At 33.0% G+C, this 14,667-nt stretch overlaps 2 protein-coding genes across 2 annotated transcripts; one reads left to right on the forward strand and one right to left on the reverse strand.

Annotated features, from left to right (window-relative positions):
- Positions 1–6,943: 6,943 nt before the first annotated feature.
- On the forward strand, positions 6,944–12,656 carry LOC140881863 (aldehyde dehydrogenase). The gene is made up of 10 exons (XM_073287495.1): positions 6,944–7,510; positions 8,878–8,946; positions 9,030–9,126; positions 9,306–9,512; positions 9,727–9,842; positions 9,936–10,040; positions 10,120–10,292; positions 10,406–10,496; positions 11,028–11,177; positions 12,286–12,656. The coding sequence occupies exons 1-10, from the start codon at positions 7,073–7,075 to the stop codon at positions 12,514–12,516; spliced, it is 1,677 nt and encodes a 558-aa protein (XP_073143596.1). The 5' UTR covers positions 6,944–7,072; the 3' UTR covers positions 12,517–12,656.
- A 162-nt stretch (positions 12,657–12,818) lies between these two features.
- On the reverse strand, positions 12,819–14,444 carry LOC140878869 (uncharacterized). The gene is made up of 3 exons (XM_073282493.1): positions 14,271–14,444; positions 13,401–13,894; positions 12,819–13,291 (listed from the first exon to the last, which is right to left on the reverse strand). The coding sequence occupies exons 1-3, from the start codon at positions 14,442–14,444 to the stop codon at positions 12,847–12,849; spliced, it is 1,113 nt and encodes a 370-aa protein (XP_073138594.1). The 3' UTR covers positions 12,819–12,846.
- Positions 14,445–14,667: the final 223 nt, after the last annotated feature.

Consider the following 14,667-nt stretch of genomic DNA (forward strand, 5'->3'; position numbering starts at 1 on the left):
AGTTTTAGGGTTTTGTAAACTCTTTTATTGTTTTTTAGTAAAAGTTTTGCCCTGAGGCGCTGCAAGAGTATTTTATACTCTTTCTTAAAATATTTGAGTCTATTTATTTTGGTTGCTTGTTTATTTTATTCACGTTTAAATTATATTCTGCTGCAAATTACTCAAGGTGTTATTGTAGGTGTTTTCAACACCTTGTGACAACACCTCAAACTGTTTATGTGCAAGCCCCATTCCCTTACACTTATCATTGTATGTAGATGACATGATAATTACTGGTGATGATTCTGATGGCGTTGCTTCCTTGAAGTCTGAGTTGGCTCGTTGTTTTGCTATGAAAGATTTGGGTATACTACGGTACTTTCTGGGCATTGACGTCGCTTATTCTCCAAAAGATTCTCTCTTATCTCATTCAAAGTATATATCTGATTTGTTTGAGCGTGCACGTCTCACTGATAATAGAGTTGTTGATACTCCTCTTGAGACTATTGCTCGGTATTCACCGTCTGATGGCCCACCTTTCTCGGATCCTAATTTGTACCAAACTATTGTTGGGAGCTTGGTTTATCTCACCATGACTCCTCCAAATATTTCACATGATGTTCATGTGGTTAGTCAGTGTAGTAGCCCGGTTCTATTTTACAAGATTAATATGCTAATAATAAATAGATTTAATAAATCATGATTAAGGAATATTTCTATAATTAAACGGGCCAAGAAATCAGAACCAGAATGCTCGAAAAATGGTAAATGGACTTAATTGGGTCTAGACAGGATCGAAAATTCCGAACTATGATCGGAACTTCCGAACAGATCGGAACCAACGAAGCAAGTTCGGAAACAACGTTGATGATCAGAATGTCCGAACCAAGATCGGAGCTTCCGATCTGTATCATCCGAGATGTGGCATTAGAGCTTGAACACAGGGGCGGATCCAGGATTTCGGTCATGGGAGGGCCGCCTACAAGCTAGACACAAGATTAAAAGAGAAATGACAAATTACAGTACTAGTTATATTAAACTAATTATAAGTTAAAAAAATTCAACGTTTATTATAATTTTCAAAGTTTTCGATGATAAAATCAATACAAATATTTTTAGAAATTTTTCTATACATATAATCAATGCATCAAAGAGAAAATTAAAACATCCTCCATTTTGCTCTGAAGTCTAGTTTTGTTAATATTCATGGTTGATAATGACTTTTTTTATAGTAGTTGTAAAAAATAAAAGAGTAACCACAAACACGATCTCTAAAAACAAGATCGTATATCTCCCCATCCCCTTTTATTTATTTTAAATATTTTTTTATTTAATTTTAAAATATATATTTTTATCTTCAAATATATATATATATGTCATTTTATTTTATACTCAATTCGTGCAACATATTTATTCTTACTTCTTTTTTCTCACATATTAATAATTTTTTTGGAAATCTCAATTGGTAAATAACTTTTCAAGTTTACACTTATTTAATGAGTACTTATGTGGTGCATAAAATTATTGAAATAATCAATATATTTAATGACAAGCCTAATTAAATATGAGCATGTTCGTAAAGAAGTAGAAAAAATATTACTTATTATCGTACAAATCTATAAATTTTGGACAAAAGAAAATGATTTATATATGAGACAGAGAGAGTATAATTTTAGAGAATAAATTTTAAAAATATCAATAAATATATAAATATTTTAGATATTTGGAGTTGTCTCTTCGATTAACATGTTATCTTCTTTCATTTTATATGTTATTATAATTTCATTTAATTTTATATAATTTAAGAAAATAAATTTTAAAAATTTCAATAAATAAATAATTTATCATTAATTAAAACATAATAATAATTTAGATATTTTGTGACATTAAAGAAGTAGAGAGAAAAAAGAAAACAAAATACGAAAGAGGAGAGGGAAAAACGAAAACAAAAGAGAGAGAATCAGAAGAAAAAAATAAAATAAAATTGAAAATAGAGGAATGAGGATCGAACATGGATGCCCAAAAGTATGAAGGAACCTTTTACCACCAAACTACATGTTTACGCTAATTTTTGGGGCCGTTTATTTATATATTTACTTTTATAAAAATATTAATTATATACTACTAAAAAAAATAATTTGGGGGGGGGGGGGGGGGGGGCACGGGGCCTATGGTGGATCCGCCTCTGCTTGAACATGTAGCTGCATGAAAGAGATCGGAGCTTCCGAAGTGTAGATCAGAGCTTCCGATCTGTGCTGATCAAAACGTGGCATGCATGCACCGCTAAAAACTTTCGATCAGGGGATCAGAGCTTTCGATCGAATTCTATAAATAGGGGTTTCGGGGAGCTTATTTTCACACCAAATCCAAAACCTCTCCTCTCCCGTAATTTTAAGGGCTTCGAGACTCTTTTATAAAGAGTTGGAGTAGGTAGTAATATTTTTACAGTTAGCGGACAGTGTCCGTAATAATGGCCAATCAGCGGAGCTTTGGCAAGCTGTCCAGAAGTCGTAGCAAGGCTGTGCCCAAGCTCTAGGGAAATCGACATCAACAGGATGACGACGGACGAAGGTATAGCTCTAGCTCCTTATAGTAAATAGGAAGTATGCTATAGTTTAATTAAGACTTTTAGAGCATGATAGATGATGCATGGTTATTATGAATTGTAGTGTTGCATGGTAGACTAGAAACCTAGATGGGTGCTTCTAGGAATTGCCTTAGAAAGGTACGTAAGTATTGACTGAGAATGCCAGCGGGTTTGCATGCTTATGTGTTGAATATTATCTGACATGATGCATGTTAGTACTTTGAAATATTATGCTGCATGTTCATTTCATATTGAGCATGTATCTTCTTCGAGATAAGCTAGTGTTATAGGGTGCTCAGCCCTTGTTAGGACGATTAGATACTGATAGTCACCATGACCGACGAGTCTGTCGAACTCTAGTGATCCAGGGACATTTGGTCCACATCCTGTTAAGAATGAGTGGTTGGGCCGGGGTTCAGCGATTTGAGTCCCAGCGGCTACAACTCATGAAATATGCGCAATTTTGAGTGGATTTCTGATTTGTTACCCAGATATGATACTTGTTCATTATATTGCATGCATCATATATATATGTATGTTTACCCGTACTAGCGTATTGAGCGTTTTATGCTCGCGTCTAGTTATTTTCTATTGTCTGGAAACCCTATTCGACGGAGCAGTTTCAGGTATTTTTTATAGAGATTTGGAGATTGGGTGGTGACCAAGGCAGGATTTCAGGGTCAGCCACTAGTTTTTACCATGCTGGTATTTTAGTTATTTAAGTTTTCGCAGTATATCTCTGATTATGATTATTTATTTGTTTAATTGCATGCCTAAATTTCTGATTAGTAGTGATCACGGTGCAGGTAACTACATTTATGGTATCAGAGCATGCAATAAGATTCTTTGAGACTTAGTGTTAACATTTGGGTTATCCTTGGATTCAATGATTTTCTTCTCTTATTTTAACGTGTTTTCGGGAATATGAGATTAAAAAAAAAATGATTATTATATTTGATATGTCAACATAATTATTATGAGAGCTGAGTTTTGCTGCTAAATCCTAATAGGTTGCGGTGGATATAAATTCATTTTCCTTAATCATGCTTATGTACATCCTTTATTTTCTCAGCATCTAATTCCTTTTTTGCATCTAAATAAATGAGATTGCACTTGAAATTTTTCCCACTTCTGTTAATTTGTTAATGGTTGGGTAGTTGGATTATTCATTTTAATTGTTTACATGAGGATTAGATGAGAGCATTTAATGGCAACATATGTGAGGAGAGATGAGTAAATTAACTTTACTATATGTAAGTACACGTTGCGCCAACATAACAAATTTTCAGTATGAGAAAAACAATTAAGACAATTCACTGTTTTAAAAACTTGCTATTTGTTTAATTTTATTCCATCTTCAGTTTGATTTGTGCTCCAGGAGTCCAAGCAGTAGCCAACTCCCTGCTCTTTAAAAGTGTTTGGACTGATTGATTCAAAGTTATTTGTGATATATAATTATTGAACTCTCACATATACACATAAATATTTTTTCTCATTAATACTATAAATATCATTCCGTTTAAAATGATATTGAGTTTTTGTAAGTTGAGGCTTAATTACCCAAAGTTGGCATTATTGACTGTTTGCTTCCCTTTTGTATTGTCTTGGTTCCAAGTTTTCGAATAGGGCTGATAACTACCTGATTTAATATCTTTTATTCTTGGTAGCCCAAATTTTAATGTTCATACATTTCTTCTTTCACTATGTGACAATTACTTTGCATGTACTTTTTATATATGTTTGCACTTTCACTAAACTTTTTACTGTAAATTATAATATCATAATATCAAACTTTATGCCGCAACAGATATTCGCTTCTTACAGGTATTATAATTCCACAATGAATAAATCTATGTGGCTATGAAATAAGAATGATTGAAATGCAGGAATATCTTTGAGTTTCAATAAAACATAACTTACTTTTTAACGTGTGTATTAGGATTTTTATTTTTCAAATTCATTTAGCTGTAGAGTTTTAATTGAACATCCAAAATGTCTTTATTTTTATTAAATTAAAATGAAATATAATTTGTTTTGTTATATTACACACACATCATATATATATGCATCCTCCGCTAGTTGAAATATAAATAATATACATCATCATCTTTAGGGCTTTGTCTCTATGCTATTTACACCCAATGTAGTTTTATATAAAATATTCATATTAAAAGGAAAAACTGTGGAGTCCATAAATATATTTTTGTTTTCAGTTTAAATGTTCACATAAACATCTGGTGTAAATTAATCGGTGTAATTAAATTAAATTAAACTAATAAAAGAAGCCAACCAAGTCGTAGCAGCTGGATATTCTTTTTGGAGCATCCTCTTCGTGTGACTGGTGCCTAACAATTGCACGTCGTATTTTGTGTAATACAAATTAAATAAATGAAATCTCTGGTTGTATGGACAAACATTAATTAACTAATCCAACCTAACATTATAATAATTGGATAAAATTCAAACAAATTTTATATTTTCAACCTTAGAGTTAGTCAATCATCATCTACAAATAAATCACGTATTCTTTAAAGTTTAATATTAATTAATATTAAAAACATTAAAGCTACATGATTATATTAAGAAATGAAACAAAACATTGATTGTTTGGCTAAAATATGAGTAACTATACCTAAAAAAAATATGTGTAACTAAAGAACTTGGCATGCAATACACGCGCGCGTGCATATGAAAAAAAAATGTAAAATTTTCAAAATTAGTTAAAATATAAAATTATAGATATTATTTTTATATGATTTGGGTTTTTAATAACGATATCGTGGTAAATTATTTTATTAGACTTTTTTTTATTAATGAATGTTAAGTTAAACCAGATTAAATTTTACATTAAATAAAACGAAGAACTTTAGTAATAGAGGCTTCAAAAAAAAAACCTATATTAAAAGTGAGCATCAAATTTAATTATATAAATAATATATTATACTTATGTAATATAATAATCGCTAGCCCAACTCCCAAGGGCCAAGTCCTTCATTTCATGCATGCATGTCATTTCATGATTTTAAATCAAAATATTAATGTAAGTAATTCAACCGAAATTTGACGTTTTGAGTTTTCGTATAATTTAAAATATTTGAGTTATATTTTTATCATTTACTATAACTTTCGACAAACATTTAATACCACAAAGGTTTTAAGTCATTGTCTTTTTCTTTTCTTTTCTTTTTTGATCCACTTCCCTTTTTTCAAATATATAATATATCTAATATTTTCAGTGAAATAAAAAAGAGTAGTTATCTTGCGAGACAAATCGAACCGATCTATAACGATAAAAAAATTTAATATATTTTTTTTGAATAAAAGAAAATACACAAAAACTATGTGATACAGTCTTACACATCGATTGTTTAAAATCCCTTTTAATTGGTGTGATTGTTTATCCATTCATCTAATTTAACTCAAGCTATCATAATTACCCTTTTCACCTATCACTTATAAAAGCCTATTTAATTATAATTTACATTAAAATTTAGCCATATTAAAATATTTACATTTATAATTCTTGAATTATGAAAAGAAATATTCACAAGAAATTTTTTATAAAAATTAGAAGAAAATAAAACAATAGCACAATTAAATATAAAATTTTTAAATAATTCTTACTAACTAAAAATGTATGATCTTATATTTGCGATAATGTATATTATATAATAAAAAACATTAAGCACTTTAAAAAATTATATATGTATTTATTTTGAATTAAATCATTATTTTAAAATAAATTAAGGAACGTTATCAAATATTTTAATCATAAATTATTTGAAAAAATTAAATATATATAATATAAAAATGTAAAAATAATATTTTCCAACTATAATTATCAAAGGGATAAATTTGGAATCATAATTTAATTTTAATATCATCCCTTATCATAATCAATCAAAGTAAACATATGATTATTTATCAATCGTTATTCTAAATTTTATTTAATTACTTTAATAATCACGGTATAATTTATCTATATAATCCAATCATTTAAAGTAAACGCAGTGGTACGGAATAAAATATATTAAATCTCACTTAGAGATACACCCATAACATAGATGAAAATACACCTTCAACCCAACAAACGGATAAAGGGTGAGAAAGAGCAAAATGTGCAGTACAATGAGCCACTTTATCTACGGCTCAGCTAGCATGAGCTATAGTGAGGAAGTTATCAGATGCGAGAAGAGAACAAAAAATAATAATATATTTAACATAAAAATATAATATTTTTTTATTGATTAGATCGGGATAGACATTTTTCATGATGAAAAGAAATATAATACTCTCTTGATTTTGAAAGCTTCTAGTTTCATCCCCTTAGTTCCAATTACCATACAAAACACATCTCAAGATCGTGATTGGTATATTTCGTCTAAGAAGAGATAATCTTTCCCTTCTCATTCGTCTAAATATTTAATATTTTTAGTGTTTTTTTTTTGCCAATTTTGAAAAAGGGACGATTTCTTACATCAGGTTATGCATAGTACTACCTTGTAAATGTGTGTGTATGGATATATATATACATACGCAAGCAAGCGGCCAGCTTTCCTTTTTAACAAGATACCAAAAAGCATCTCCTCCTTCTATTATACACACTATTACGGAATCAAATATACTATTATTATTCTTTATTGTTTTATATATAATCTGGTCTACTTAAGTGTAAGCGTAGTATTTGTCCACCCAAGAGTTGTTTTTTTTTTATTGTTTGGAAGCGGGGTTTTCAAGATTTTCTTGATAAGGGCGGCGATGGATGCGGAAGCGACGGTGAAGGAGCTGAGAGCCACGTATTCCGGCGGCAAGACCAGGACTTTGGAGTGGCGGGTTTCTCAGTTGAAGGCCCTTTTGAAGATTACCGAGCATCATGAAGAAGAGATTGTCCAGGCTCTGCGTTCTGATCTGAATAAGCCAGAATTTGAGGCCTTTGTTCATGAGGTGAGAGGAAAAAGTAATTCGATTCTGTTGTTTCTTGCAGCTCGGGATTGCTTGGATTGGTGTTTCCGAACGCGATTCATGTGTTGTTTATGGGATTATGTTTTTTTTTGTCCTTTTCTTGGCTGCATTCAATGCTCTGGTTTCATTAAAGATCGAAAGGTGATCTTTGCTTCCTTTTCTTTCAATTTTTTTAGAAAAAGAAACGTGAGGTACACTGCGTCACTGAGATGATAATGATTTACTGGGGTGGCTCCGGGTATTTAATGCAAAATTAATATATTTTAATAAAATTATGTGCACATTTTGAATTTTTATTTTCTTTTTTTCTAATTTTATTGAGGGTAGGTGATCTTCTAGCTAGCTCTAACCCAGAGCAGAAGGGATTGAGGTGTAAAATTTAAAATCATTTTTTATTGATGTACTTTTGTGTTGCGATTTTGATTCAAAAGTAAGAGGTGTTAGTTTCTTAAGAGTTTTTTCCACCTAAGAGAGGAGGAAAGCTAAAGAAACGCTTACTTTCAATCTGTAATGAGAAAAATTCATGGAAAACATTCAAGAATTTTCTCACGACATTCTTGTACATTGGTCAGATGAAATGATGGATGCATAAAACTCTGATCTATGCAGATATATTTTGCCTGTGCAAAAAAATGTTTCTTGATTCCTGTTTTCTTATTAAAAAAAATGTCCTCTTGATTCTTTTTTTTTTGGGCTTTGAGTGAATGGACCTCTGTCTCTTTTCTGGGTAGGAAGTACAGCATATGTGGTCTTGAGAAAAAAGTAAAAGATGATGAACTAAGTTTGATGAAAGGATCATACAGTGCTGTAGAGTTTAGTTTGTCATTGAGTTCAGCTTATAAGAATTCAAATCCATGTTCACACGATTGATTATCAAAGAACTATGACCCAAAACTGATAAGCTAAGAACTATAGCGAAAAACAGGTGTATGTTGACGAAAATAGCAGAAAATGATTCATTATTGGGGGGTGGTTTTGGAAAAAATAAAAATAAATAATTTAATCATCTTTCTCATAATTGTCGATAGTTACCCCTACCAAATGCTATCATAATGTAAAAATAACGATCAGGGTTGGAATTAGGATCAACTGAGTCGTTTCAAGGCTGACTATGGTTGAGTGTGATTATGGCTTTGAGTATCATATTTATACTGTGGAAGTTTTTTAGAAAATGAGTGGAAATAATTGAGTCAAAACTTGAACTTCCCTTCATGTTTTGGGCATCGCATATTCTTCTTGCTGACCCTTGGTTTCTTGTATTAAATATGATGTACTCCAGCATGAATTTTATATTTATCATCACCTTCACGTCAAATTCATGGTTCCAACTTGTGTTATTTATGACGTAGATTTCCGCAGTATCAGGAGCATGCAAGTTCGCTTTGAAGGAATTGCACCGATGGACGATGCCAGAAAAAGTAAATTTGAAGTTTTAAAAATATGGAGAATTTTATTGGCTTCCTCTATTATCTTTTAAAGGGCTGTCCAATTCTAAATGCAGGTGAAAACATCCATGACTACCTTTCCCTCAAAAGCTGAGATAGTATCGGAACCTTTGGGTGTCGTGTTAGTTATATCAGCTTGGAACTATCCATTTTGTGAGTTTGTCCTAATTCAATATTTATTTCTCTGCGTTTATTACTAGCATTTTAAGCATTTGCTTTACGCACTGTAACTTGTTATTAGAGCAAATCTTGTATTTTAGTATTTTTCTGACCCCAAAAACTCTGTTTTTGTATTGCTTTTTCTTTGCATATGATATTGGTTGACACCAAAGTGCTAGCTCTTGATCCGGTGATTGGAGCTATTGCAGCTGGCAATGCTGTAGTATTAAAGCCTTCGGAAGTTGCCCCTGCCACGTCATCAGTGCTTGCAAAACTTCTTGGGGAGTATATGGATACTTCAGCAGTGAAAGTTATCGAGGGTGCTGTGCCCGAAACCACTGCATTACTTGAGCAAAAATGGGACAAAATATTTTACACAGGTGATAAAAAATTCAACCATATAATGATTATGTTATGAAGAAGCTGTCATAAGATCACAAGTAGTTAATTCATCAACCCTTGAAAACAATATCGCATTTCATATTAATAATTTTTTTATCAAATGATGGCAAAAAAATATTTAATCTTTGTTGTTTGTGCTCCTCATTATGCTTTCTACTCGAGGCTAACATGGTCGACCAAATAACTTATTAGGAAATGGGAAGGTGGGACGCATCGTGTTAGCTGCAGCGGCAAAGCATCTTACACCTGTGGTTTTGGAGCTTGGTGGGAAATGCCCAACTGTTGTTGATACAAACATCGAATTGAAAGTAACTATCACTTTTTTTATTTAGAACTTTCCTACATTTTTTTTATATGGAATCCCTGCTGGAAATCAATGTTCTTTGTTCTGCATGTGATAGATTGCTGCTAGACGCATCATTTCTGGCAAGTGGGGATGCAATAGTGGACAAACTTGTGTTTCTCCTGATTACATAATAACTACAAAAGAGTATGCTCCAAAACTGGTAAGCAATCTGTTTTATTGAACCACGATGTAAGTCACAGATATTTGCTAATTTTTCATGTGCTGTGATGGCTTCCTAGGTGAATGCTCTAACATGTGAGCTTGAGAAATTCTATGGAAGTGATCCTCTGCAATCAAAAGACTTGTCAGCCATAGTAAATTCCAACCATTTTGATCGCTTAGCAAGGTTGTTAGATGATGAGAAGGTCTCTGGTAAGATCGTTCATGGAGGTCAACGGGAAAAAGCCAATCTGTGAGTTCAACAAAGCAGTTTAGCGTTCTTTTCCTCCTTCAGAGTTGATGTTATGATTGTAGAATCCTAAACATGTTATATTGTTATTGCTTTTCATTTCCTTCGTTTTTCAGCAAGATTGCTCCCACTATAATGTTGGATGTGCCAGCTGATTCTCTGATCATGAGCGATGAGATATTTGGCCCTTTACTTCCTATACTCACGGTAGAATTCAATGAATCTTCTTGTATATTCTCTTTTTGAGATCATCAGATGGCATGCTAGTGTTACTTTTTGCTTAGTTAGTGTGTATTAATAAAACAATCTAGCCATTTCTTTTGGGTCCTTTTGCCTCTAAATTACAGTTGTGCTAACCAAGAAATGGTGAAATTCTAAGATGATATCATCTCAGACATTTATTTATTGATTTAAGAAGAGAAAATACCTCATGCGATTGGTGAAAAGTTGAACAAACTCTTATCAAATAATGAACAAGTCAATACATGAAGCATTCATAGTACACTTATTGGTGAAAAGTTGAACAAACTCATATCAAATAATGAACAAGTCAATACATGAAGCATTCATTGTACGCTTATTGGTGAAACGTTGAACAAACTGATATCAAATAATGAACAAGTCATACATGAAGCATTCATGTTACACTGTCAAAAGGAAATTTGTCTTATCTTCGGCTTTATTTTGTTTTATCTCTCGACATATTTAGCGTATTTATTTTGGTTTCCATTCACGAAGGTCGACAAAATTGAAGACAGTATAAGTGAAATTAATGCTAGAGCAAAGCCACTTGCTGCATATGTATTTACAAATGACAAAAAGCTGAAGGAGGAGTTCATAAAAAACGTCTCTGCAGGGGGTTTGCTCGTTAACGACACTACTCTACATGTAAGTTTTCCTTTTGGAGTTATAATTGTTGCAGAGACTTTTTAACCTTGAACACATGCCAACACAAGATCGAGCCTCTATGGTTGCAGACATACATTTTATCTGATTTCTGGTAGCATGTATGGTGATGAACTCTATAACATAAAATAGAAGGCGACTTTCATGTCAACCAGTACTACTTACTGCGTAAATTAATTTTGTACAGAACAGATTCATATTTCAAATATCAAAATTTAATGTATTATATATCATATGATCAAAGTAAGGGGTCTTTTTTATGAAATTTTTTTTAAAAAAACATATCTAGACATTAATATAATAGTTAAACTTCAGCCGATTATTAGATGTGTTAGGCATTCAAGAAATAAAAGGAATAAAGGGGATAGACCAAAGGTTTGACAATCCAAGATAACTTATACTATATATATAGCAGAGGTAGTTTAGGAAGCAAAAAATCAATTAAGAAATAAGAATGGTTACTGTATGTGGTTTTTGCCTAATTATACAATGACACCCTACGAATATCATCATGCTTTGGCATTTATAAACACTATGATGCTTCTTGCCCGAGTTGAACATTTGGTTTACATTCTATACTTGAATACAATAGATGTGGGGTCAAAATAGAATTGGGTAGTTGGAGCTCTTGATATTTTTCAATTTTCATACATTTCAACCCAAGGCCATGTTTTGAGTTTATCACCCAGTATAGACATCTAAACCTAAGAGATATCAGCATGCATGTTTTCTAACAATTTTTTCTCAATTTCCTGTGGGAGGACCATTTATTGGGCCGGTTTGGATGTAGAAGCAGTTTAACGAAGTTCTTTTCTAAGCCGAACTTGTTTTATGTATTTTAAAATGTAGAATCAGATATATATTTGGATGGAGAAGTGAAAATAAACTCTTCTTTTTTCATTTATAAAAGAGATGCAAAATCATAGCCTGAAAAGCAGAATCTCTAGCTTCTAGCTTCTGGTTTTTTTGGGTTTTTTATTTTTCTTCTAGAAAAAAAACACATACAAGCATTTTTTTTTTTACAGAAATATTGAGATTGTGATGGTACAACTCGATTGACCAGAGTCATACAACATTTTTGTTAACACAGCTTGCAGTGTCTGGTTTGCCATTTGGAGGAGTAGGAGAAAGTGGAATGGGATCATACCATGGGAAATTCTCTTTTGATGCTTTCAGCCATAAGAAAGCTGTTTTACAGCGTAGTTTTGCCGGGGATTTAGGTGCTAGATACCCTCCATACACTACTAAGAAGCTGAAATTGTTGAAGGCGCTGTTAAAGGGAGATATAATTGGTATATTCCGAGTTTTGATTGGTTGGTAAGACTTGAATATATTTGCTATACATGCGTATGGATGGACGGATGCCTCAGATGCGTAACTTGGTTAATTTATTGTGCTTTTACTTGTATGTATGGGCTTTTATTTGAGGATTAAACAATAATGTGGAGGTTTGTGTGATTCTTTCTTACAGTAATATAATGTCAATAAATTTGTTGAACTGTGTTTGAGCTTACCAGTGACAGTATTTACTTCCAATATCCTTTACCACTGATGACTTACATATGCTGAAAAGTTGATTTCCTGAAAACTCTGGTGTGATATTCCTAAATATCATATGAAGGAGAAAAAATTAACAGTTGAAGTGGAATCATCATCTAGTATTCTGTAAAATATCAACTATATTGGACCGTTGTTCTTCTGTCAATTCCTTGGGGAACTCAACCGAGAATGTGATTATCAAATTTCCTCTTGTTTTCGGGTCGTTTTGCCTTGGCATGCCTTGTCCTTCTATGATCTTCTTATGACCTGGGTATATAATGTCATCGATGTCCATGCTCATTACTCGGCCCTCTAACAAAGGCACTGCTAGAGTACATCCGGTGAGAGCTTCTACCAATGGAATCTCTACTTCCAGTTGTAAATCGTCTCCTTCTCGGTGGAACGTTGGGTGCTGTTTCTCTGCAACTACAAATATTACGTCTGCGGGGTACATCCCTTGTATCTCGTTTCCCATGCCTTCGAAGGTTATTGTTGTTCCTTTTTTCCATCCGGGCTTTACTTTTATCGTCAAAACTTTGTCTTCTTCTATTACTTGCCTGGCAGAAGCATCAGAAAAATGGGTTTTTAGGGAGTGGCAAGTAAATCTTGATACATAGCATGCTCATGGCTTTGATTGTATCTTCTACTAAAGCCAAAGATACTTACCCATTCTCTGTCACTGTGTCTATTGTGATGTTGACCTTCTTGATGCATCCGAAACAAATCTCCTCGAGCGTGCACTCGAGTTCCTGCTCCATAGCAGGAGGTTTCACGAGCCCACTCGAGTTGGAATACATGATAAGAGTTGAACCCTTCCTACTCATGGTTTTGGACAGCATGCGCGGAAGGGGAGACACCTGTTTTTCCAGGCTGTTTCTTCGGCTCATGGTCCTTGATAGGGACGCTCTGGCTGGTGACATTGTTGTTTGATTCCTGCTATTGCTTCTCGTGAGGGAAGAGTAGTTGTAGCTAGTGGTGCGTTTGAGAGGAGAGGGGCCTGTAGTTTTCGTCGTAGGAGGGCTCGACTGACCGGATTGGCTCACATGGCAGCTATTGAAACTTTTGTGCCTGAACAAACCCCTGGTGGAACCATTGCTATTGTGCCTTTGTTCCTTCATTTCATTCTTGTTTCCCTTGTCTGAAGCTCTGTCTTTACGGCTCTGCAGATTTTTGCTATGCATGTCATCTTGGTGAATGAATACGTGAGGTAGTAATACATGTATATGAGTCGTATTTGTTTTATGTAGGATCGCAACGCATATTATAAAAAAATAATAATAACAATAATTCTCTCGTTGTAACATAGAATCTCGAAAAGGGGTGAATATCTGTCATCGTTTACATGCAACCTAAAAATCGAGATTGTATGCTCATTTCTAGCCGTATTTCATTGTGAGACAACAATCAGACACATGATTCTGGAGCAAATAGCAGCAACAAGATTCCGGACAACGTTACAATGGGAAAAAGGATTAAAATTATTGAATCTTGATGGAATTGGCTTTGTTTAGGACGAGAAATATGTGCAGAAGATACCTTGCAATCTTTCTGAATGGATTTCGGCTTCGAATTCGAGTCGATTTTCTTGGGGAACGATGATCTTTTCTCGGGGTAACATTTGGTGACGAGGGATCTGCAAGCTTTGCAGATGCTTCCAAATCCAAGAATGTGAAACAAATCATGGGAATTTGTTCTTGAATGATCTCCCATTCAGAAAATACAGAGAGATGAAGATTCAAAATAATACAACGGGATATAAATATATGTGCATATATAGATATAGATATATGCTTCGAGCAAATATAGAAGTTTTAGGAAATTGGAAAGAAATATTTTCTTTGAGTATGTGAATATTTGACGCGTTAATAAATATATTGAAAATGGGTCAAATTCAAAGAGTTTTAATGTATTGATATTAAAAACATATATATAC

Source organism: Henckelia pumila, chromosome 2, assembly GCF_033568475.1.
Source record: "Henckelia pumila isolate YLH828 chromosome 2, ASM3356847v2, whole genome shotgun sequence".
NCBI lineage: Eukaryota > Viridiplantae > Streptophyta > Magnoliopsida > Lamiales > Gesneriaceae > Henckelia > Henckelia pumila.